At 50.0% G+C, this 23,417-nt stretch overlaps 1 protein-coding gene across 5 annotated transcripts in view; it reads left to right on the forward strand.

Moving 5' to 3' along the window:
* LOC109377091 (tigger transposable element-derived protein 1-like) overlaps positions 1–23,207 on the forward strand; it is a 25,996-nt gene extending 2,789 nt beyond the window's left edge. Inside the window, exons 2-5 of one of the 5 annotated variants that reach the window (XM_019633338.1) lie at positions 1,698–1,856; positions 3,175–4,776; positions 4,867–5,049; positions 9,642–11,382. In XM_019633338.1, coding sequence (XP_019488883.1) covers positions 1,827–1,856; positions 3,175–4,776; positions 4,867–5,049; positions 9,642–10,016 — 2,190 coding nt within the window. In that variant the 5' untranslated portion in view covers positions 1,698–1,826 and the 3' untranslated portion in view covers positions 10,017–11,382. Of the gene's footprint in view, positions 1–1,697; positions 1,857–3,174; positions 5,050–9,641; positions 11,383–22,716 lie in introns of those variants that run through there. The other 4 variants (XM_019633337.1, XM_019633340.1, XM_019633336.1 and 1 more) reach the window with 4 other exon arrangements.
* The last annotated feature ends 210 nt before the right edge of the window (positions 23,208–23,417 follow it).

The raw sequence follows: 23,417 nt of genomic DNA on the forward strand, positions 1-23,417 counted from the left end.
CCGTGTGTGGCCAGCAGCCAGCGTGAGCGGCCAGCAGCCGCAGTGAGCGGCCGTCCAGAAGCCGGCGACTGATCTGCCTCACCAGGGAAGAGCGCAATGATGGTGCCAACTTGGGCCAGTGAAGCAACATTCTCCACAACTAGATTGAAGAACAGAACGACAGCAACTTGTCTGTTCCCCTTTCCTGGATTCCCCAGCGCTGTTCCCATCCCAATTCCCCAATAAAAATCTTAAAAAAAAAAAAAAGAGACAAGCCCTGTTTTCCACAGAGAAGTGGGGAAGCGGGCCTGGGGACTTTCTCTCCAGAAGGGGAAGGAGAGAATAAACGAATCAATGGGTGAATTTAAAATTGTGGTTGAGAGCCAGCAGAGTGGTGCATTGATTAAGAGTTGGCTTGGGACAGCAGCTCTGAGCATCAGGGTCCCGGTTTGGATCCCACATGAAGGACGGTGACGCTGTGCCCTCTACGCTGTGCTAAGATGGTGAACAACAGCTTGACCTGGAGCTGGGCTGCCATGAGTCACCGGCGACTGCGTAGGCTGCAGTGGGGCTGGCCGGCAGGTGGCGTGCTGTGAGCCACCGTGATCGGCCATCCAATGGCTGGTGAGCAACTGCCTCACCCAGGAAGAGCACAATGATAATACCAACATGGGCCAGTGAAGCTGTGTCCTCTACAACTAGACTGAAGAACAAAAGGGCAGCAACTTGTCTGTTCCCTTTCCCTGATTCCCCAACGCTGTTCCTCTCCCCCAATTCCCCAATAAAATCTTTAAAAAAAAAAGAATAAAATAAAATTGTGGTTGAGTAGGCGAGGGCATGGTTGTCAGAGAGAGAAGGATGGTCGCGAGTGGTCTGGAATTTGGGGCCTCCCAGGAAGGAGCCTTCCCATGCCCACCTGCCTCCCTGGCTCGAGGGCCCTGTGGTTTCAAGCCAGGTACAACCCATGGGTTCCTGAAATACTCGTTCTAGGTGCCATATCCTCTTCAAGAACACAGACCCGTGAGACATTTGTCCGCTGTGTTTCACATGCACTCCTTCAAAAACAATTTATTTTTATTTTTATGGGGAATTGGGGGAGGGGAACAGTGTTGGGGAATTGGGGAAGGAGACCAGCCAAGTTGTTGTTCTTGTCTTTGTTTTGGAGGGCGCCAGCTGCCATCTGGCTTCCCATCAGTAGCTCGTGGCCTCTAAGCTCAAGGTGCTGTGTTCAATCTTAGTTGCGGTAGGCGTAGCCACCATCCCATGTGGGAGTTGAACCGGCAGCCTTGTTGTTAAGAGCGCACGCTCTATCCACTAAGCCATCCGGGTGGCAGCTCAGCTCAAGGTGCCGATTTCAGTCTTAGTTGCGGGTGGGCATAGCCACCATCCCATGTGGGAGTCGAACCTGGCAGCCTTGTTATTAAGAGCGCATGCCCTATCTACTGAACCATCTGGGTGGCAGCTCAGCTCAAGGTGCCAAGTTCAATCTTAGTTGCGGGTGGGTGTAGCCCACCATCGAACAGGCAATCTTGTTACACCAGCTGAGCCATCCTGCCATCTGTTGGCAGCTCAGCGACAGCTCAGCTTGGGCGCAGCATCACTGGCCCATGTGGGAATCGAACCAGTGGCCCTGTTGTTCAGAGCTCGTGCTTAAGCCAACTCTTAACCAACTGAGCCACTTGGTCAGCCCTAAAATTTTTTTTTACTGTTTTGATCAGGTGCTACTTTGACCTGGACAGGCAAGAAGCCTGTCCCACCACTGTACTTCACTTAATAATTTACTCAGCAAGCGACTACTGGATGCTTGCAAAGTGTCAGGAACTATTCTGGGCCTGGGACAAAGCAGAATGATCAACAGACACAGCTCCTGCCCTCAGGTAGTGTATGAGAGATGCACAATAAAACATAGGCGGGGAGGGCCTCTCTGATCAGGTTACATCTGAGCAGAGACCTGCAGAAGGAGAGTGAACAAGCCATACAGACCAGAGGGAAGACCCCCAGCTCTGGGCCAAAGGAACCATGGGAGCAAAGGCCCTGAGTAGGAGCCCCCTTAGTCTGCTCAGAGTATGTGGTCAGGAACTAGCAAAGGAGAGAAGGAGGCTTCAATGCCCTTGAGGAAGTTGGTGGGGACTGTGGCTTTTACTTAGAAGTGAGAGGCGGGAAGGGCTCTTAACTGATGTAATTCTTCTGACTCATTCTGGCTGCCCTGTGGAGAAGCACCTCTGTCATCTATCCCCAGGTAGTCCACGGTGGTGGCACTAATTAGGGAGATCCCCTTCCGTGTGAGTTTCCTATGACTGCTGTTAAGTATCATTGCAAACTTAGTGGTTTAAAATAACACAGATTTATTATCTTAGAGTCTTGAAGGTCAGAAATCTGAAATGGGTCTCACTGGGCTAAAATCAAGGTTTTAGCAGGTCTGGTTCCTTCTGGAGGCTCTAGGCTTCAGTGGTCACATTGCCTTCTTCTGAGTGAAATCTGCCTCCTCTTACAAGGACCCCTGTAATTACATTTAGGGCCCATTTGGGTAATATCCCCATCTCAGGATTATTATTACATTTTATATATTTTTTTATCTGAGCCATCCTGCCACCTGTTGGCAGCTCAGCGGCCGCTCAACTCGGTCCAGGAATCAAACCGGCGACGCTGTTGCTCATAGCTCGCATTCTTGAGCGAGCTCTTAATCAACTGAGCCACTCGGCCGGCCCCTTCATCTCAGGATTATTAACTCAGTCACATGCAGTGTCTCTTTTGCCATGTAAGGTAATTTATTCATAGGTTCTTGGGATTAGGATGTGGACAGCTTTAGGAGACATCCTTATTCAGTCTCCCACATTGATGATTGATGTCTCTGAGTGAGAAGCATGGAGAAGGGTAACTCATCCACTCATCAGGGTCTGGGAGGTAGGTCAGGGTTTCTAGATGCTCTTGGCTTCCCCTTGTGGTTGCAGGTGGTTTGTTGGGGGAAGAGAGTGAAGTCTTATCTCTCTCTTGATCTCTTGAGCTAAAACTAAGTGACATGCTCTTCTAGATGCAAAGAATGCTTGGACATGAACGCGCAATGCCTTTAGTGTAGGGAGAGAAGGGTCTGGGCGTGCCTCTAAGCAGGGCTTAGTGCTCTGTGTCAGCATGGGAAGGCTGGGCAGTGGTTGGGAGTTCCAGGTACTCACAGCCTGTATGTCCTCCCTCTTACAGAGAGGCCAAGAGTCTGCCATTGTCGGCACAGTGGTAGCTACTGTGGAGGGGCAGGGGATAGAAAGCTCGTCGAGGTGTTTAGCACAAGAAGGTGGAATGAAGACAACCCCCCACCTGCAGATGTTGGGGAAGGCACCCCTTGGTGGGATTGGCCTCCGTCATGGTGGCAAGCGGGACCGGAAGTCCATCACCTTACACATGAAGTTGGAAGTGCTTCGGAGGTTTGAGAAGGGTGAGAAGCTGACGCAGATTGCCCGGGCTCTGGGGCTGGCCACGTCCACTGTCGCCTCGATTCGTGTCAACAGGGACAAGATCTGGGCCAGTTCCCAGGCGGCTACGCCTGTCAGTGCCAAGCAGCTGACCCGCTGCCGGGGTGTGGTGATGGGCCACATGGAACGCCTGCTGAGCCTGTGGATTGAGGAGCAGAAGCAGCAGGACCTGCCCATCAGCACACTGCTCATCCAGGACAAGGCACGCCGTCTCTTTGCACAGCTGCAGCACGAGCAGGGTGCCGGCACCCAGGCTGAAACCTTTGGGGCCAGCAATGGCTGGTTTGCCCGTTTCAAGGCACGCCACAATGTGCTGTTGACGGACGAGCCAGCCGTGGCTGATGCCCAGGCTGCCGCCTGCTACCCACTATTGCTGCGCACCATTCTGGAAGAGGGCCGCTACTCACCGCACCAAGTCTTCAACGTGGATGAGACGGGCCTGTTCTGGAAGCGGGTGCCTGAGCGCATGCTGCTGGCGCTGGAGGGGGTGGCCAGCCCCGGGCCCAAAGCCCCTAAGGACCACCTGACCCTGCTTCTCGGTGGCAACGCAGCTGGTGACTTCAAGCTGAAGCCCCTGCTGGTGTACCCCTCGGAGAACCCACGTGCACTCAAAGGCTGCTCCAAGGCCAGCCTGCCCGTGATCTGGCGCTCCAACCGCAACGACTGGCTGACACCCAGCATCTTCCAGGAGTGGTTTACCGGCTGCTTCTGCCCTGCCGTGGAGAGCTACTGCACCAGCCATGGCCTCCCCCACCGTGTCCTGCTGCTCCTGGACAGTGCACCCTGCCACCCTGCCCACTTGGGCAGCTTCTCAACCCATGTGCACGTCGAGTTCCTGCCAAAGAACACATCGGCCCTGATCCAGCCCATGAACCAGGGCGTCATCGCAGCCTTCAAGGCCTGTTACCTGCGCCGCACCCTTAGCCAGCTGGTCCAGGACACAGCTGGTGGAGACCAGTCCTCTGTGCGGGAGTTCTGGCGCAGCTATACTGTCATGACTGCAGTGTATAACATTGCCCAGGCCTGGGCGGACCTGCAGACTGCCACCATGAACAGTGCCTGGAGGAAGCTCTGGCCCGAGTGTGTGCCCGCTGGCACTTCAGAGCCTGATGCCGTGCTCCATGGCAGTATTGTAGCACTGGCCAGCCACGTGGGCCTTGGGGACATGGCTGAGGCCCGTGTTGCCAGCCTGCTGCAGGCCCATGTGGAGTCCACACCCCGCAGGGTCCCCCAGGATGCAGAGAATGGGGATGCCAGTGGCTCTGGGCTGCCCTGGAAGGCAGCAAAAGGCCTGGCCCCTGAAAGACCAGAACTGGATCTCACTGAGGCCATGGTGGGTGTAGAGACTGAGGAAGCTGGGCCGGGTGCCTTGAGCCCTGAGCACCTGGCCCAGGTCCTGTCCCACTTCACTGCTGGCCTACAGGTCCTCGTAGAGAATGATCCCAACCGGGAGCGCAGCCTGCAGGTGTCCCGGGATGTCCACGGTGCCCTCACCCGCCTCTGGGAGCTGTACCGGCAAGGGAGGCGACAGGCTCGAGCAGCTGCATCTTCAGGAGGCCCTGTGGTAGCAGCAAGGGCACTAGCAGGAAGCCTGCACTTGACCCAGGTGGGGCTTCCAGAGGGTGGGTGCGTGGCTAAGGGCACAGATCCAGAAGGACAGACCTGTCCTGCATGATTTGAGGCTTGGGCCTGACCTTAGATAAGCCCTGTCTGATGACATTTTGTTTCCCTGACTCGGAGAACAGGATGGTGGTGTTCTCTGCCTGGCAGATGAGCTGTGGGGCTTGGGAGTGCCTGTCCCTGACAGAGACACACCCTGTGGCACCATGGTGGCCCAGCACAACCCACCAGGTGGTCTTCCTTGTGGTGAGGGGCTAGGGTCAAGACCAGCTCTTGCCATTTGCCAACCCTGACCTCATTCTCGCACCACTGTGTTGGCCTGTCCTACCCAATTTTAGATGAGGGTTTCCTGATCTCAGCATTTTCTTGTGCACTTTACATGTCATCCTCACCCCTTCTGGCTTCCATGGCCTTTGTTGTCCTAGGTCTCTCATGCCTTCCCTGCCCAGAGCCCATGGGCATGTGGCTTTTTTTTTCTTTTTTAAAGAAATTCTATTGGGGAACAGTGTGTTTTGTCTTTGTGGAGGGCACAGCTCCTTGGCCCATGTGGGAATCGAACCGGTAACCTTGTTACAAGCCTGTGCTCTAACCACCTGAGCTAACTGGCCACCCCGGGCATGTGGCTTTTGATACTAGGAGTCACTTCTTTGGTTTGGAGGTGTTTTCCTCTTTGGGTTTCTGAGGTACGGTCATCTTGGTTTCCCTCCAGCCTCTGAGGCTGTGACTTTTGTGACCCTGATGGTCTCCCTGGTCTAGCGCCCTTTGGGAAATCCCATCCATTCCTAAGGTCTCAGTGGCCACCTCAGGATTGGCTCTCGGTGCACTGGCTGCAGCCCAGCCTTTCCCTGAGGTTAGACCCACAGCTCTGATTGCGCTGGATGGCCTCCCTGGACAGTCTCGGTCTCTCCCTTCATTCCAGCTTGCTCTCCTGTCTCCTAGACAGTAACAATAGACACTCTGGGGTGTCTCCTCTGCATACATACCACATAGGCCACCAAAACACAGATGGTCAGCAAGGGAAGGTGTTTCTGTGCTTCAGCTGGGTGAGTCACAGGTAGTGAGACAGGGATGTTTGGCTTTTTTGTTTTAAAGATTTTATTGGGGAATTGGGGGAGGGGAACAGCGCTGGGGAATTGGGGGGAAGGGGAACAGACAAGTTGCTGTTGTTTTTTGTTCTTCAGTCTAGTTGTGGAGGATGTTGCTTCACTGGCCCAAGCTGGCACCATCATTGCGCTCTTCCTGGGTGAGACAGATCAGTCGCTGGCCTCTGGACGGCCACTCACGGCGGCTGCTGGCTGCTCACGCTGGCTGCTGGCTACACATGGTAGCTTATGGCAGCCCACTGCAGCAGGGGACTGCAGCCTACGCCATCGCTGGTGACCCACGGCAGCCCAGCTCCAGGTCGAGCTGTTGTTCAGCATCTTAGCTGTAGAGGGCAGTGTCACTGGCCCTCACATGTGGGATCCGAACCGGGGCCCTCTGGCGTCCCAAGCCAGCTCTTAACCAACGCGCCACTCGGCCGGCCCAGATGTTTGGGCTTGATTCCATTCAATACGGGTACCTGCATGTGTCTGTGCCCATGCACACACCAAGAAATAAAGATGGGATAAAGGACTTCAGCCACCTCTGTCCCAGCTAACACCTGCAGTGATAGGCCTGCTGTCAACACGATGGGCTGGGGCCAGGGAGCGGGAGGGCCCAGCTTTACTGGGAGAAAGTTTCAGTGAGTCCCCTTGCTTTCCTGGAGAGAGTGGTGAGGAATGGCAAGAATGGGGGTAACTTTTCTTAGGACCCAGGTGACAGCCTGGGTTAGTTCACTGCACAGATTATGCGCACTTGAAATGTGTTGGGTATTGGGGAGGCCAGGGTTCCGGAGACTGGTCTCAGGAGCTGCCAGTCCAGAGGTTATGTTCTATGTGACAAGGGCTATGACGGGCGACTTAGGAGGGACCGCAACCTAGCCAGGGCACAGGACTGGACATGATAGGAAAGGCTTTCTAGGGAGGTGGTGCCCCAGCCTTCGGGTATGTTGCTGACAATCAGAAAATGGATCATTTCAAAATGCCACGTGTCACAGAGGGGTTGTCAGAGGCAGCCCCAAATGGTGGGTGGGTTAGTGAAGGCCTGAGGAACTACCGGGAGGAAGCAGCCGCCTGGATGGAAGCTTAGTGCGATACAGCGGCTGAAGGAGGCAAGTGACCAGGCAGGAGTTGTTGAGGCCAAATCCCAACCGGTGGAAGTTCTAGAGAGGCAGGTGAGCGGCCAGTGGCTCAGCCGCCTTGTACCAGCCAAGCGCTTGGGAGGCGACTGGACTCAAGTCACGCAGGCAGTGCGTGGCGGGGACGATGCATGCATGGGTTTCAGGACGCGCGTCTTTGGAGTCAGGGAGGGCGCTTGGCCATCCACAGACGCTCAGCGGAGCGCCCTGGACTCTCAACCAGCACCCTGTCGCAGGCCCCTGAAGAACTACGTTTCCAGGTGGCCTTGCAGTCCACTCCGGACCTGAGCGCAGGTGCCCGCTGCCTCCTGGGAAATGTAGTCTCTACGGACCGGCTCTCTGACCTGCCGAGGATTACCTTTTTCCAGAGAACCTTGCCGACAGAACCTGCTTCGCTCGCCTTTCACTTCTGGGCGCAGGCCGTTGCCACAGAGAGGCCGTAGCCACGGAGACCGCCCCCTTCATTCCTTCGCGTGCCTGCGTGGAATGTCGGGGTGGGATGAGAGTTGGGGAGCGCAAAGCGCGGAAAAAGGCTGTGGGGCGGTCTGATGCTCCTGCTCCTCGGGCCCCAGGGTGGTTTGTCCGCGTGGCTCCTGGGGGCGGTGAGTCCGGGCACGGTGCGGCCAGAGGCGCCGGAAAGGCCCGGGGGTAGGGTGTGCAGCCCGCCGGAGAGCAGTAGGGGAGGTGGGGCAGAAAAGCATCACCGGTCTTCCTAGGAGCCCCAGCGATTCGGCGGGGAACAGCGGCGCGGGGCCACCGGGACAGAGAGTCTGGCTGGGCGTGGCCTGCCCCAGAAGTGGTTCCTGTCTGAGTCCGGCGCTCTCCATGGCTCCGGGTCGCTACCCACGGATGGGTGCTGGTGCCCTCCTCAGCCGAAGTTCCTGGGACTCCTTCCTGTGGTTGCTAGTTTTGTGCACACAATCTGTTTGCTTTTCCACCCTCCTCTCCCTAAACTGTAGACTGTCCTCACTTTGAGAACACTGGATCCCCTCCTTGATCCCACTGCACCTGCGCGCGCGTCCCTCCCTCCTTAAGGTGAAAGTGAGGCGGGGCGGGGAGGGGCGGGGGGGGGCGCTCCCCGTATACGGGGTTTAAAATCCAGACCGTTACTCGGCCGAGGCTCTGCAGGATCGCCCTGGCCACACGGCCTTTGCCCAAAATGCTCCCCTCCATCTGTTACTTCTTCAGGGCACCTGAGGGTATCCAGGAGCCTGGGGGTTAGGGGTGTGTGGTCTGGGGTCGCCGGGATCTGGGGAGCCCTGACTAGGCTTTTGAAAGACGCACTGGCATTGAAAACAATCTATTATTTGAAGTTGCAATGGTGAAAGTCTGTTGCAAAAAAAATTCAGATTGTATGCAGATATTTATAAAGGAAAAAGTGGATGTCCTGCAATTCCTTTCCCTGGAATTGCCAGTTTACGTTTTGTTTTTCAGGACCCTTTTCTGAACGTTTGTAACAGTAGCTCCTGTGTACACACAGTCATATAAGCCTGCAGAGGTTTGTTGTTTTAAAATCTTAGTGGTATCATGTTGAGGAGGGCCACAGCTTTCTTGTTTAGCTTTGGAGAGTGGACATCTCTCCATGTCCATGCTTGATCTCTTGGCTAAGTTGAGTTGAGCCCAGCTTCTCAGGCTCTGTAGGAGTCTGCTGTGGCGGAAGGAAGGCCTTTCAGTGTAGGAGTCAGCTTTTGCTATCCCTGCACCTGGCCCACGCTGGCTGCTCTGCAGCTGTCCCCAGCTTCCATCTTGCCCTTCCAGTCTGTCTCCCACATCACTCTTCCTAGTGCCCCTCAGACTGCATCCTTCACTCATTCAGACCCTCCCTGGGCACCAACCCTCTGCTAATTCCTGCCAGCACCTTTGTTTCGCTGCTTGTGGGGTTCTCTCAGTTCATTGAGACTGGGCATGTCCACGCTTCCCGTCCCCTGGAGCAGGCCTCCTACCTTGGCCCAGTCTGGCTTGAGATCCTGAAAGCTTCCCTGCGGGGGTGGGCTCACTTGCCTCTGAACTGGATTCGCAGTGCCAGGTGTCCTGAGGGTACAGATGGGGAGGTCAAAATTGGAGGTGTCCCCTGCCAGATTGCCAGTTACCTGAGTTTGGGGACAGTTTCCCCCACAGCAAGTGGCCTTGCCGCGTGTGGGTGGGTGGAGGGGCAAGGGGGGTCCATGACCCTAATTGGGTGGGCATGTGTCCCAGGAAGACGGTGTGTGAGGCCTTAGTGAGGGCAGGTGAGGCCAGCTTCCCGAGGTCTCGCCATGGCAGCCAACCCAGCACCCCTCGATCAGGAAGAGCTCGTGATCGTCAAGATGGAGGAGGATGAGTCTGCCGCATGTGATCCTGAACCCTACCCCAACCCTCAGCCCACAGCACTGCCCCCTGGACCCAGTAGGAATCCCTGCCAGCGCTTCAGCAGCTTTTGGTATGAGGAGGCAGCAGGTCCCTATGAGGCCCTGGCCTGGCTGCGTGCACTGTGCCACCAGTGGCTGCGACCCGAGGTGCACACCAAGGAGCAGATGTTGGAGCTGCTGGTGCTGGAGCAGTTCCTGGGCATGTTGCCACCTGACACCCGGGTCTGGGTGGAGTCCCAGGACCCTGAGAGTGGGGAGGAGGCCATGGCGTTGGTGGAGGACCTCGCCCATGTGTTGAGGCAGAATGGTAAGCCAGGGGCCCAGGGCAGGGCAGCAGGCCTGGGTGTGGGGACTGCAAGGGACAAAACCCATGGTCCTAGGTCCTGAGTGCCTGCCAGCTCTGCCCAGGCCCTCAGTGTTCTTATCACTGGGAAGCCGACTCAGGCTGCAACTTGTTTGGGGCCTTTCTAAGCCTCTGAGCCTCCCAGCTTGAGGTTGGCGTGATATCTCACCCTTTCAGGGTGCACTGGGTCTCCTTTCTCTTCCTTTTCTCTTTCCTCACAAGGTCCCTACAAGTGTATGCCATTTGACAGGCCCTGTGGGTCTGGCAGGAAAGGAGACAGGCAAGGTCCCTGCCCCATTGGAGCCTAGTATGGTTGGAGACTTGGACAGAGACCACCAGTCACAATTAGGGTGTCTTTCTTTTTCTGCAGGGGTTGGGGACAAGAAGAGGTAAGCGCAGAGGTCAGCCTAGCCAAGGGTGGCTTTGCAGTTCTTGCTATGTGACATCCTCACCTTGGACTCCACATGTGAACCTGTGAGGAGGTGACAGCCATCCTTTACCCTTGCATCTGTGCACTCACTGCTCACACATGCCTATGGCGTGCCTCTTGCCTGCTTGGCCCTCTGTATCAAGAAGTAGAAACCATAGCACTTTAACAGAAAACAGCATTACTAAGCTATAATTCACATACCCAAAAAGGGTACAGTTTGTGGGTTTTAATATACAGTATTCACAAAATTATACTGCTAACACCACTGTCTTGATGCTATAATTTAATCACTTCCAAAGAAACTCCATGCCTGTCAGCAGTCAATCTGTTCTTCCCTCTTTGAATGTCCTGACGGCCACTAATCTGCTTTGTGTCTCTGGATTTGCTTATTTTGGGCATTTCATTAAATGGAATCATACATTATGTGGCCTTTTATAACTGGCTTTCATTGAATACAGTAAGTCCTCAGTGTTGTTGATAGGTCCTGTGACTTTAAGGGAAGTGATGTATTATAAAACCCACTTTCTCACAGGCTAATTGATATGAACAAGAGTTAAGTTCCTATGGCATCTCATCATGTTCTAGTGAAATGCTGAATGAAACGATGTTATTCGAAGACCTCCTCAATAAAGTTTTCAATGTTCATCATGTTGTAGCACGTCAGCACCTCTCTCATTTTTGTGGCTACATAACATTTTGTTGTGTGGATATACACCACACTGTAGTCATTTGTCCGTTAATGGGTATTTGGGTGGTTTGTACCTTTTGGCTACTGTGAATACTGCTGCTGTAAACATGTACATGTTTCTTTGTGGACAAACCTTTCCTTTTTCTTGGTTTTACACCTAGGGGTGAAATTGATGGGTCATGTAGTCACTTTGACCTCGTGAGGAACTGCTATCACACCACCTGTTTTTTGTTTTAATTTACTTTTTTTTTTTTTTTAAGATTTTATTGGGAAATTGGGGGAAGGGAACAGTGTTGAGGAATTGAGGAGGGGGACCAGCCAAGTTGTTTTTCAATCTTCATTGTGGAGGGCACCAGTTACCATCTGGCTTCCCATGGGCAACTCGTGCCTCTAAGCTCAACATGCTGTGTTCAATCTTAGTTGCGGGTGGGCGTAGCCACCATCCCAGGCCGGAGTTGAACCAGTAGCCTTGTTGTTAAGAGCACACGCTCTATCTACTGAGCCATTTGGTGGCAGCTCAGCTCAATGTGCCAAGTTCAATCTTAGTTGCGGGTGGGCGTAGCCCACCATCCAACAGGCAATCTTGTTACATCAGCTGAGCCATCCTGCCACCTGTTGGCAGCTCAGTGATAGCTCAGCTCGGGCGCAGCATCACTGGTCCATGTGGGAATCCAACCGGCGGTCCTGTTGCTCAGAGCTTGCGCTCTTAAGCCAACTCTTAACCAACTGAGCCACTCGGCCAGCCCCACACAACTTGTTTTAACAGGGAATTTAATGTCAGGAACTTGACCTAGGTGTTGAGTGAAAAAGAACAGAAAGAGCCCTAAGGGGCCATGGCTTAGAGCCACAGGGAACAGGATGCGTTCCTAAGAGCTGTGGGGACACAGGGAAGAGGTTAGAGTGATGAAATAAGAAACTCAGGAGGGGCTGGAACCCAGACCCCTGGCAGAGGCTACTGCTGGATGGCGCTGGGGTCTCTGGGGGTATATGAAGCCAGTTCTGCACATGTTGGTTTCGAGGAGGGGTGGCGACGGGTTAAGAAATCACAAGAGTCAAGAATAGAGTTTCTGCCGGCCAGGGGTCTTGTCTCTGCAGACTGAGAGAGAAAGCCCTGATCCTGGCGGGAGAATAACTTTTATTTACAACTATCACAAAAAAAGTCAATTTGAATATCTATACCCAGTTAATTGATTCGATTAGACTGGCAGCTATCTCACCAAAACTCATTGTGATCAAGCACGAGTTGTGCTTTTACACATACTTATGATCCCCGGGATGGCCTCAGCATTCCGAGACCACCGGATAAGGAAGTTTTACCGAGATCGTTCCCTCCGGTCTCAGCATTCCAAGACACTTCCTTATGACTTCAAAGGATCAGAGTGCAGGAGCATTTGAGTCGGCAGCTGCAAGGTGACATCTCCCCCTTTTTTATTTTAGCAATATGAGGAACACAGACTAGGTGGTTTCCTGATTATTTCCAGTCTGAGCATTTGTTGTCTGTGGCAGATGACTAGGTAAAATAGAAACAATAAAATCAATAAGATTAGAAATGCACCCATAACTCCTTCTCCGAGGGTATTTACCCAAGGGAGGGGGTTTAAAGTAGAAAACTCTTCCGCATCCGCGGAAAGCGTTTCATCTCCAGGCAGGAGTGATAAGTGAGCATGTCATCAAATCCATCTCCTGCTGTAGTTGTTGGATATTTACAGTAAAGCTAAGATTAAACACAATAAGTAGAAATATTTCAGTTACATTTTAAAGTAGTTATTTCCTTTCTCTCTGAGAACTTCCCAGGTTTGGTGACAAAGTGAGAGACACGGGAGGTCTTTAAACCAATGCAAATAGGTGTTTTTTAAATAACCCACAGCCATGTGATTTAAAACAGTAAATAAAGAAGGATTAGGCAGGGCCGGCCGAGTGGTGCATTGGTTAAGAGCTGGCTTGGGACGCCAGCTCTGAGCAGCAGGGCCCTGGTTCGGATCCCACATGAGGCCAGTGACACTGCGCCCTCTACAGCTAAGATGGTGAACAACAGCTCGACCTGGAGCTGGGATGCTGTGGGTTGCCGGTGATGGTGTAGGCTGCAGCCCCTGCTGCAGTGGGCTGCCATGAGATACTGTGTGTGGCTGGCAGCCAGCATGAGCGGCCAGCAGCCAGTGTGAGCTGCCAAGAGCTGCTGTGAGCGGCCGTCCAGAGGCTGGCGACTGATCTGCCTCACCCGGGAAGAGCACAATGATAATACTGTAGAGACCCAGGCCCAGACCCAAGGCTAAGCAAGCTCATTTCGGAAAGTACCCCTCCCCAGAGGAATTAAAAAAACTCTCGCTTCAGCAAAACATAACAGAATGTCCTGTCAAGAAGATAAGCGAGTTATGTTTTATAGCCAGTTAGGAAAAGATAAGCGAGATATGTTTTATAGCCAGTTAGGAAAAGATAAGCGAGATATGTTTTATAGCCAGTTAGGAAAAGATAAGCAAGTCATGTTTAATAGCTTGTTAAAATAAAATAAACTAACCATTTTTCCTTTTACTCACTAACCACTTTTTTTCGCTTCTGTATCCAGCTTCAGCTATAAATTCCCTCCCTGCCAGGACTGGAGGCCGATCTCCTCTTACAGAATAAGACGGTCACCAGGCTTGGTTAATAAAGCCTTTGGAACGAAAACCTTTTGTCTCAGTTTTTGTTAACGAACGGTGACCCCAACAATACCAACATGGGCCAGTGAAGCAAGGTCCTCCACAACTAGACTGAAGAACAAAAGAACAGCAACTTGTCTGCTCCCCTTCCCCGATTCCCCAACACTGTTCCCCTCTCCCAATTCCCCAATACAAATCTTTAAAAAAAAAAAAAGGGTTAGGCAAATAAACCCAATAAGTAAAATTAACACTTTGCAAAAGATAATTTACTACTGAAATTACTGCAATCATAGAAACTAGCATGTTGGTATCATTTTTAGTTAAGCCTTTTTCATCCAAATTCTTTTCTGCCATCTGAGACAGCTTTTTCAATTGCCCCCGTGTGGGAGGTTGAGCTTTCTCCGTCTTGGGAGTGCTTCCTCCAGGGGGTGGGCCTATCCGGGTGGTTTTTCAGCGTGGTTGTCAGCAATAGACCGGACATTTGGAACACTGGAGGTTCTATGTCTGCTATCCGTGCTAATTTTCTCTTCCTCAAGCCATTGCTCATGGTAAGGTTTGACACATCTGCTAGGCACCCACAAAGGCTGTTCCTCTGGACCTGGAGAAATACAAGCAAAACCTTGTCCCCAAGTTAACAAGTTTCCTAAATTCCATTGATTAGTTTGGATATCTTTCCACCAGATAGGAACTTTTTCCAAAGGTTTTGGACTAAGCATGCTGTTGAAATGCCTTTCAGCTGCAGTCCGTCCAAAGTGTGGTTCAGTACTTGAACCAGAAGAATTCAAAAAGTTTAAGGTAAACATAGCTTTTGCTAATTGTATCTGTAGGGGGTCCTTGCTGTCTCCCCTTTTCTGTTTTTGTAATTGTTTTTTTAAGGTGGAATTAGCATGTTCAACAATAGCTTGACCCTGTGGATTGTAAGGAATCCCAGTGGTGTGTGAAATTCCCCATATAGCGCAGAATTGCACAAATTTAGAGCTTGTATAAGCAGGGCCATTGTCTGTCTTGATAGGACAAGGTAGGCCCATAATGGAAAAACAAACAAGTAAATGACGACAGGTATGGGCGGTGGTCTCTCCTGTCATAACATTGGCGACTAAAAAACCAGAAGCTGTATCTATAGTAACATGAACAAAGGATGTCCGCCCAAATGGAGGAACATGAGTCACATCCATTTGCCAAATAGCATTGGGGACTAAACCTCGAGGGTTAACTCCTTCAGGACTCTTGTGGATCGTTAAGAATCTGACAAGTAAGGCATGTCTGTATAATTTAACGGGCTTGGTTGTTAGAGATAGCAAACTGTGAATGCAGACCACCTGCATTAGCATGTTAGGGAGTGGAGGTTTGTTGCCTCGGCAACCTGAACACTTCCTATTAATGAATCAGCAATTGAATTGCCTGGTCTCAGCAGACCCAGGCAGGGTAGTATGTGCATAAATGTGCATGATAAAGAAGGGGTGCTGACGGTTTCTCACAACCTGCTGAAGTTGGTTAAACAGTAGCTGGAGAGACTGATTAGAATTATTAGAAAGAGATGCAGTTTCAATATTTTGCACCGTGTGTACTACATAGGCGGAATCAGAAACAATATTTAAATGGTCAGAAAATGTTTGTAAAGCTGTTAACACTGCTACTAACTCAGCCCTTTGAGCTGATGTGCAATTTGTTTGTATAAGCTGATTACCCTTCTCACAAATTGCTGCTTTGCCATTATTAGATCTGTCTGTGAAGAGTGTTAGACCCTGAGGAATAGGCGTCTGCCTAAGTTTTTTAAGTAAAATCCAATTCGTTTTTTGTAGAAACTGAAACAATTTATTTTTAGGATAATGATTGTCAATAATCCCATAAAAATCATTGATGGCAATTTGCCAAGACTCAGCATGAGTATTTAAATGAGATATTTGTAGTTCTTAAAAGGAACTACAATTTTATTAGGCTCCTTTCCATTGAGATGAAGGACTCTGGTTCTAGCTCGTGATATGAACTCAGAAATTAATTCCTCATAAGTAGGGAGTGACTTAACAAAATTATGAGGAAGAAAAAGCCATTCTACCAGGTCATCCTGTTGAACAATTACCGCCATAGGCAAATGTGGTGTGGGAAAAATTAAGACCTGTAGGATTGCACAGGGTTGATGCGCTGAATTTGAGCTTCTTGTATTTTTTGCTCTATAAGCTCCAATTTTTGATTGGCCTGAGGAGTCAGCTTGGGCGAGCTATTTAGCTGCGGTGCTCCTTGCAAAAGACCAAATAAATGACTGAGGGCATATGTAGGGATGCCCAATATAGGACGTAACCAATTAATGTCTCCTAATAATTTTTGTAAATCATTTAGAGTATTAATTTGATCTCTTCTAATTTGAACCTTTTGATGTCGAATAGACTGTCTATCCACAACAGTACCCAAATACTGTACTGGTGTGGTTTGTATTTTATTTGGAGCAATGCAAAGTCCTGCTAAGTCAAGCTGCTTTTTAAGTAAGTCAAAACATGCTGCCAACTGCTCCATAGAGGATGCAGCGCATAGAATGTCATCCATATAATGAATGATATAGCAATCTGGAAATTTATTCCTTACAGGCAGAACAGCTCTGTCTACAAAAAGCTGACACATGGTTGGGCTATTAAGCAAGCATTCCCTGAGGTAGAACTTTCCATTGATATCTTCTCATAGGTTCTTTATTATTAGCTGAAGGAATAGGAAATGCAAATTTAGGAAAATCTTGAGGATGCAAAGGTATTGTATAAAAACAATCTTGTAAATCAACTACTATCAAAGGCCAATTTTTTGGAATCATGGACCGTTATGGAAGTCCAGTCTGCAAAGCACCCATGGGCTCAATGAGAGCGTTAACTGCTTGGAGGTCAGTGAACATTCGCCATTTTCCTGATTTTTTCTTAATAACAAAATTTGTTTTTATAAAAAAAATTTTTTTTTCTTAATAACTGGAAAATTCCAGGGACTTGTAGAAGGTTCTATATGATCTAATTCTAATTGAATCTGTACTAATTCTGCTAGAGCCTCTAATTTTTCCTGAGATAGGGGCCACTGCTCGATCCATAGAGGTGTGTTTTTTATTCATTTGAGAGCTACAGGAGTTCGCAGCTCAGCGACAGTGGCCCCTACAAAAAATGCTCTTGCATCTCTGTCTGATAACCTAATTCCTCTCTTCCTTTGCTGAGACGAAGGCTGATTGGGTTGAGTAATCCCCTGGTTAATTTCTAAACTTCTTTCTGGTGGAGATCCCATATAATTTATTAATTTTTTATTTTGAGGAGGTATCCAAATGTCTGCCTCCCATTGTGTAAGTAAATCTCTTCCCCATATAGTAACTGGAATATCTGCAATATAGGGTTGTAAAAATCCTTTTTGTCCCTCGGGACTTAGACAAAAAAGAATATAGACACTTTGACAAGCCTGAAGCTTTGCCAACTCCCACTATGTTAATACTTGGTTCCTGTACCTTCCAATTTTTTGGCCATTCTTGAGAACTAATTATAGAAACATCAGCCCCTATATCTAAAAGACCTTCACATTTTTTGCCTTGGATTTCAATTGGACAAACAGGACGAATGAATTCCTGATATTTTTTCCACTAGAAAAACACCTGCCTGACCAGTACTTTCAAATCCTCCGGTTCCCCTTTTCTGCATCCCCTTTTTTTCTGGGAGACTATACGGAAGGAGAAGCAATTGCACGACTCGCTCTCCCTTCTTTGCAGACCAGGGAACTGAAGAGGACATTATTACTTGAATTTCTCCCTCAGAATCAGAATCTATGATCCCAGTATGAACAGTGACTCCCTTGGAAGTTAAATAAGAACGACCAAGAAGTCCAACAGTATTAGGAGGGATCGGACCAAAAATTGCTGTGGCTACACGGAGGGGGATTCTCCAGGGAGCAATAAAATATCCTGTGCTGAACAGACATCGACTGCCGCACTCCCTTCCATGGCTGGACTTAATTGTCATTAAGTCTAGAATGGGCACTGCCTGATAATTTTAAAGCATCTCCTGTGCCATATATGCCCCGGTTCTTGTCTGGGCCTGGGGCTGGCCCCTTCTCCCGTTTCCTGGAAGTGGAGTGCCGTTTCTATTATAAATTGACCGGCATTCTAAAGCCCAGTGATTTCCTTTTTGGCATTTCGGACACAGTTCAGGCTGTCTGGGTTTCCTAAGAGCTGCAGTATTAGGTGTGCGGGAACTGTTTCTAATTTTCTTTCTACACTCTTTTCTTGCATGACCAGATTTCCCATAATTATAACAACTTCCTGGGAATTTATTCTGTCCAATTTCTATTCATGCCATTGCCTGAGCTAACATCACAGCCTTAAATTGCTCTGTTCCTACTCCTTGACATGAGTGAATATAACCTGACAGATCAGTCTTTCCTTTCATTGGCCCAATAACCTTTTTACAATCATCATTTGCATTATCAAAGGCAAGGATTTGTTGAATGATTTCAGCTGCTTGCAAATTATCTACCTGCTTCCTTATTGCATCTTGTAAGCGGGCTACAAATTCTGTATATGGTTCAGTTGGACCTTGTAGGTTTTTTTTTTATAAAGATTTTTATTGGGGAATTGGGGGAATGGGAACAGCGCTAGGGAATTGGGGAAGGGGAATAGACAAGTTGCTGTCCTTCTGTTCTTCAGTCTAGCTGTGGAGGATGTTGCTTCACTGGCCCAAGTTGGCACCATCATTGCGCTCTTCCCGGGTGAGGCAGATCAGTCGCCGGCTTCTGGACAGCCGCTCACTGTGGCTGCTGGCCGCTCACGCTGGCTGTTGCCCGCTCACGCTGGCTGCTGGCTACACATGGTAGCCCATGGCAACCCACTGCAGCAAGGGCTGCAGCCTACAACGTCCCCGGCGAATCATGGCAGCCCAGCTCCAGGTTGAGCTGTTGTTCAGCATCTTAGCTGTAGAGGGCAGTGTCACTGGCCCTCATATGTGGGATCTGAACCGGGGCCCTCTGGCATCCCAAGCCAGCTCTTAACCAACGTGCCACTTGGCCGGCCCTTGCAGGTTTTTTTTTTTAAAAGACTTTGGAGCCTGACCATCTGTTTCTTTTCCCATGCATTTAAGCAAATCCTTTTTAATTGAGCTATAGGCTGATCATCCATAACTAGCTGATTCCTGGTGCTATCCCAGTTATTTGTCCCTAGGAGCTGATCTTGAGAAATAGCAATATTATGCGACTGGTTGTATCTACTCTGGGTTTCTGCTCCATCTGTCCACCAAGTTTTGAATTGTAAAATTTGAGCAGGCAAAAGGCATGTCTGAGCCATTGTACACCAATCTATAGGAATTAAATGATTTCCATCAGCCAAATTACGAATTATGTCTAGGGTGAATGGCGAGGTAGGATCATACTGAGTTACAGCAAATTTTAATTCTTTCAATATCTTAAAAGGAAAAGCCTCATACTGAGGTTCATAAACTCCATTTGGGTTTTGAGGATCTGTACCAGGAGCATCACACTCATGAAGTATAACAGGAAAAGCTAAAGCTTCCAAATCACCCTCCAGACGCGCCTCCCGGATGGCTCTTTCTACTGCGGAAAGCTGTGTCTGTGAATCTCTCCTAGGAGGGGGAGGGGGGCGAGCAGTGGGGAGGAAAGGATTAACACTTTCCTTCTGCAGCCTGGAATGTGCCCTCTCCCTCGCCTTAGCTGATGGAGGTGGTGGAGGCGGAACTAAACGGACTGAAGGCGAATTATAGCCTTCTTCCTTGTCCTCTTTTCCTTCCGCGGCTGTTTGTAAAGGCTCTAAAACTGACCGGTCTATCCGCCAAGTAATCCAAGTTGTTGCCGGGAGAGGCAACGCCTGAATACTGTACGTCAAGGAGTTCCTCACCGATTTCCTCCCATACTTTCAAGTCTACTATTCCTAAATTAGATGACCAGGAACAATAAGTTTCAATTACCCTTAAAAGCTCTTCTAATCTCTGGTCTGAAATTCAAGCTGCCCCAGCTTCTTAGCTGTTTGAACAGATTAATATAAGGTCTGTCTTCGCTCTCAGTGTTTCCCATGTTAGTAACAAGAAAGAAAGTAAGTCTTTCACTCAAATTTCATTCAGATGCTCATCTGGCCACATCCCTCGCGGGACTAAGTTTGTCTTGGCTGAAGGTGCTCCAGTATAAGCCCCCGGACTGGTGAACAAGTGTCCGCAGACAAACGTCCAGTCACCGTTATGCCTTATGACAAATTACAGAACCGCAGATTGGAGCTCACTCAACTTTTGTGACTAATTTAGCCTTGAAACTATAATCAATCACTCACACATTCACACTCTTTTACACAAAAGTTTTTAAATAAATTTCCGTTTACCCTGGTTAAATTGCCTGGGATATTCCCTACCTCTTTATTCGGTAGTTGCCGCGGCTCCTCCCTGGGGCCCTATCGCCATTTAACCTTTTTTCTTAGACTCGGAATCTCATTCTCCCTCTTCGAAGTCCCATGTTAAGGCACCAGATATCACGCCCCACGTGACAAGGGCTGGGGTTTCGAGGAGGGGCAGCGATGGGTTAAGAAATCACAAGAGACAAAAATAGAGTTTCTGCGGTCCAGGGGTCTTGTCTCTGCAGACTGAGAGCAAGCCCTGATCCTGGCGGGTGAATAACTTTTATTTACAACTGTCACAAAGAAGTCAATTTGACTATCTATGCCCAGTTAATTGATTTGATTAGACCGGCAGCTGCTTCAGCAAAATTCATTGTGATCAAGCACGAGTTGTGCTTTCACACATACGTATGATCCCCGTGATTGCCTCAGCATTCCGAGACCACCGGATAAGGAAGTTTTACCGAGATCATTCCCTCGGGTCTCAGCATTCCAAGACACTTCCCTATTTTCTTCAAAGGATCAGTGCACATGAGCATTGGAGTCAGCAGCTGCAAGGCGACAATGTTAGAAAAGCTGAAAATTTGACTCAGCTCCTGCTAAGGAAGCCCTTGATCATGCAGGACTTGCTTTTGTCTAGGCACAAATGTAAGGTGCAGGTGACACTTGATGCATGCGGCTGTGGTTCTCATGGGGTGTTTGGCTGTAGTGCTGGGCTCCTTTCTAAGCCCACTGCCAACGTTTTGAGGTGGGCTGTCTCCTGAACAGTGGCCAGAATTTGCCTCTTCCTTAGAGGTCTGTCCCCTGGTTCCAGTGCCCAGGTTCCCACTGAATGGATACTTAGGTGACACACACTATAAAAAAGACTGCATTGCAACAGTGTGGATGTTGGCCCAACCGCCTGCTGGTCACTGAATGGACTCAGGCCTGGCACTCATGGGATCCTGTGGGGCCTGCATAGTTATGTTCAGTCAGCCTGGAAATGACATGGTTTCAAGTTCGCCACAGTTCACATGTACATGATTAACTCCTGCCTTTGCTCCAATACCCTTACTCGATCTTGGCTCCTATGTGACAGGGTAGAGGGGCTGGCCCTGGCTTTCTCTAGGTGTTCTTGGAGATGAGTGCTGTGATGCTGTCAGACAGTCCAGAAGTCGGATATCCCAACCTCTTCCTTGGCTGTCACTATTGTGGTATGTTTGGGGGTTCCCAAAACCCACCCCTAGGCTCACGGATTTGCTAGAAGGAGTCACAGAATTTAGCAAGGCTATTAATATTCACAATGATGGTTTATTGCAGTGAAAGGATCCAGATTAAAATCAGCAATGGAAAAAGGTGCCTAGTCTGGGGGTATTAGGCACAAGCTTCCAGTTGTCCTTTCCCAGGAGACTCCTTTTTTTTTAAACAGGTTTTTATTGCTCATTCTCTAAGAAGCTCTTAAGTGTCCACTCTCTTTAGTTTTTGTTTTTCTTTTAAATTGGGGAATTGGGGGATGGGAACAGCACTGGGGAATTGGGGTAAGGGGAACAGACAAGTTGCTATCCTTTTTGTTCTTCAGTTTAGTTGTAGAGGACGTTGCTTCACTGGCCCAAGTTGGCACCATCATTGTACTCTTCCCGGGTGAGGCAGATCAGTCGCCGGCTTCTGGACGGCCGCTCACTGCGGCTGCTGGCCGCTCACGCTGGCTGCTGGCTACATACGGTAGCCCATGGCAACCCACTGCAGCAGGGGCTGCAGCCTACGCCGTCGCCAGCGACTCACAGCAGCCCAGCTCCAGGTTGAGCTGTTGTTCAGCATCTTAGATGTGGAGGGCACTGTCACTGGCCCTCATATGTGGGATCCAAACCGGGGCCCTCTGGCGTCCCAGGCCAACTCTTAACCAATGCGCCACTTGGCCGGCCCTCCCAGGAGACTCTTGTGGACAGTGCTTAATTCTCCCAGCAGTGATGTAAGACAACACACACATGGTACTGTCAGCCAGGAAGGCTCACCTGAGCTGTGGCATCTAGGGTTTTTATTGGGGGTCAGTCATATAGGCATGGAGCATGACTGACCTTACTGAGTCTCCATTCCCCTCAGAGGTCAAACTGATGCTGTGTATCCAAGGTCCCTACTCTTAAGTCACATGGTCAGCATAAATTATCTGTGGTGTCGCCCAAGGCCTTAGGTAAACAAAGATACTCTTAATAGGCAGAATATTCCAAGGCCTTAGAGGTGACCTGCCAGGAGCAGGTCAGGGAGCAGACCTTTGTTTGGGATGTGCAGGGTTTAAACACCCAGGCCCGCTGAGCCCAACCTGTACTACATACCCCACTGCAGCAGAAGAAAGCTTCCAGTGACTGTTTCCTTGGCATTTCAGGGGCCTTGGGTTTACTCCTGAGGTGTGTATGTATATATGGACCAGAGAGGGTGGCATGCCAGGCAGGGCAGTGTTGTGTGACATTCTTGTCCAGCTTAAGCTTGTGCAAAGAACATGTGGGGGTACTGTTCACATGTTGACTGCCTGATTGGTTGATTGATTGGCCTGGGNCATGTGGGGGTACTGTTCACATGTTGACTGCCTGATTGGTTGATTGATTGGCCTGGGTGCCTGACCTCTGTGTCCTCTGGGTGGGCTGAGGACATTAATCCTTCCTTTTTCCCTCAGTATTGGTGCAGGCCCCGCCCGAGGACCAGCGGTCTGGAGACCCCTCAGGGATGGAGCTCAGGTGAGCTGTGAGAACTTCAAAATCAGAGATGCCACATCCTGCTGCCCCCTGCCCCCACTTCCTCACCCCAGGCCATGGAGGGTCACATTCAGCATCTGTGCCCAGCCTACCCCCACCCTCAGGCTTCACCCAGGAGTCTGCCCTGCAGTTTTCTCCAGCTTCTGGGTGTAAGGATGGGGACTCCCCAGGCTCACACCATCTGATTAGCAGAGTAGGTGCTTGTCCACAGGTCTCAGGGCCCAAACCAAAAGGCACAGGAGTGAGGCTGGGGCCCAGGTGACATTGCCTGGTTTTGGCTGCTTCTAGCTGGGGACAGACAGTGCTGCCATGAAAGCCAGAATCCAGGTTTTTATTATTGGCACCCAGATCAAATTTAAACTGGCATTGTGTAGGCCCAGCAGACACATCTCTGGGCAGGACTGACCACACTGGCCTCAGCAGGGGCTGGGGTGTCTAGAAATTCATGGTGGTGCCTCCTTGACCTTGGCTTTGCTTCTCTCAGGCTCCATGCAGCCCCAGCCCAACCTCAGTAGGCTCCTCCTCTCCATCTCACTTTATGTTAACTTCGTTGCAGTTGCTGTTGCACAGAGATAGAAAGAAATAAAAAGTTTGTCCTCCCATTTTAAAGTTAAGAATGTGC

This window comes from Hipposideros armiger, unplaced genomic scaffold, assembly GCF_001890085.2.
Source record: "Hipposideros armiger isolate ML-2016 unplaced genomic scaffold, ASM189008v1 scaffold_1286, whole genome shotgun sequence".
Taxonomy (NCBI): domain Eukaryota; kingdom Metazoa; phylum Chordata; class Mammalia; order Chiroptera; family Hipposideridae; genus Hipposideros; species Hipposideros armiger.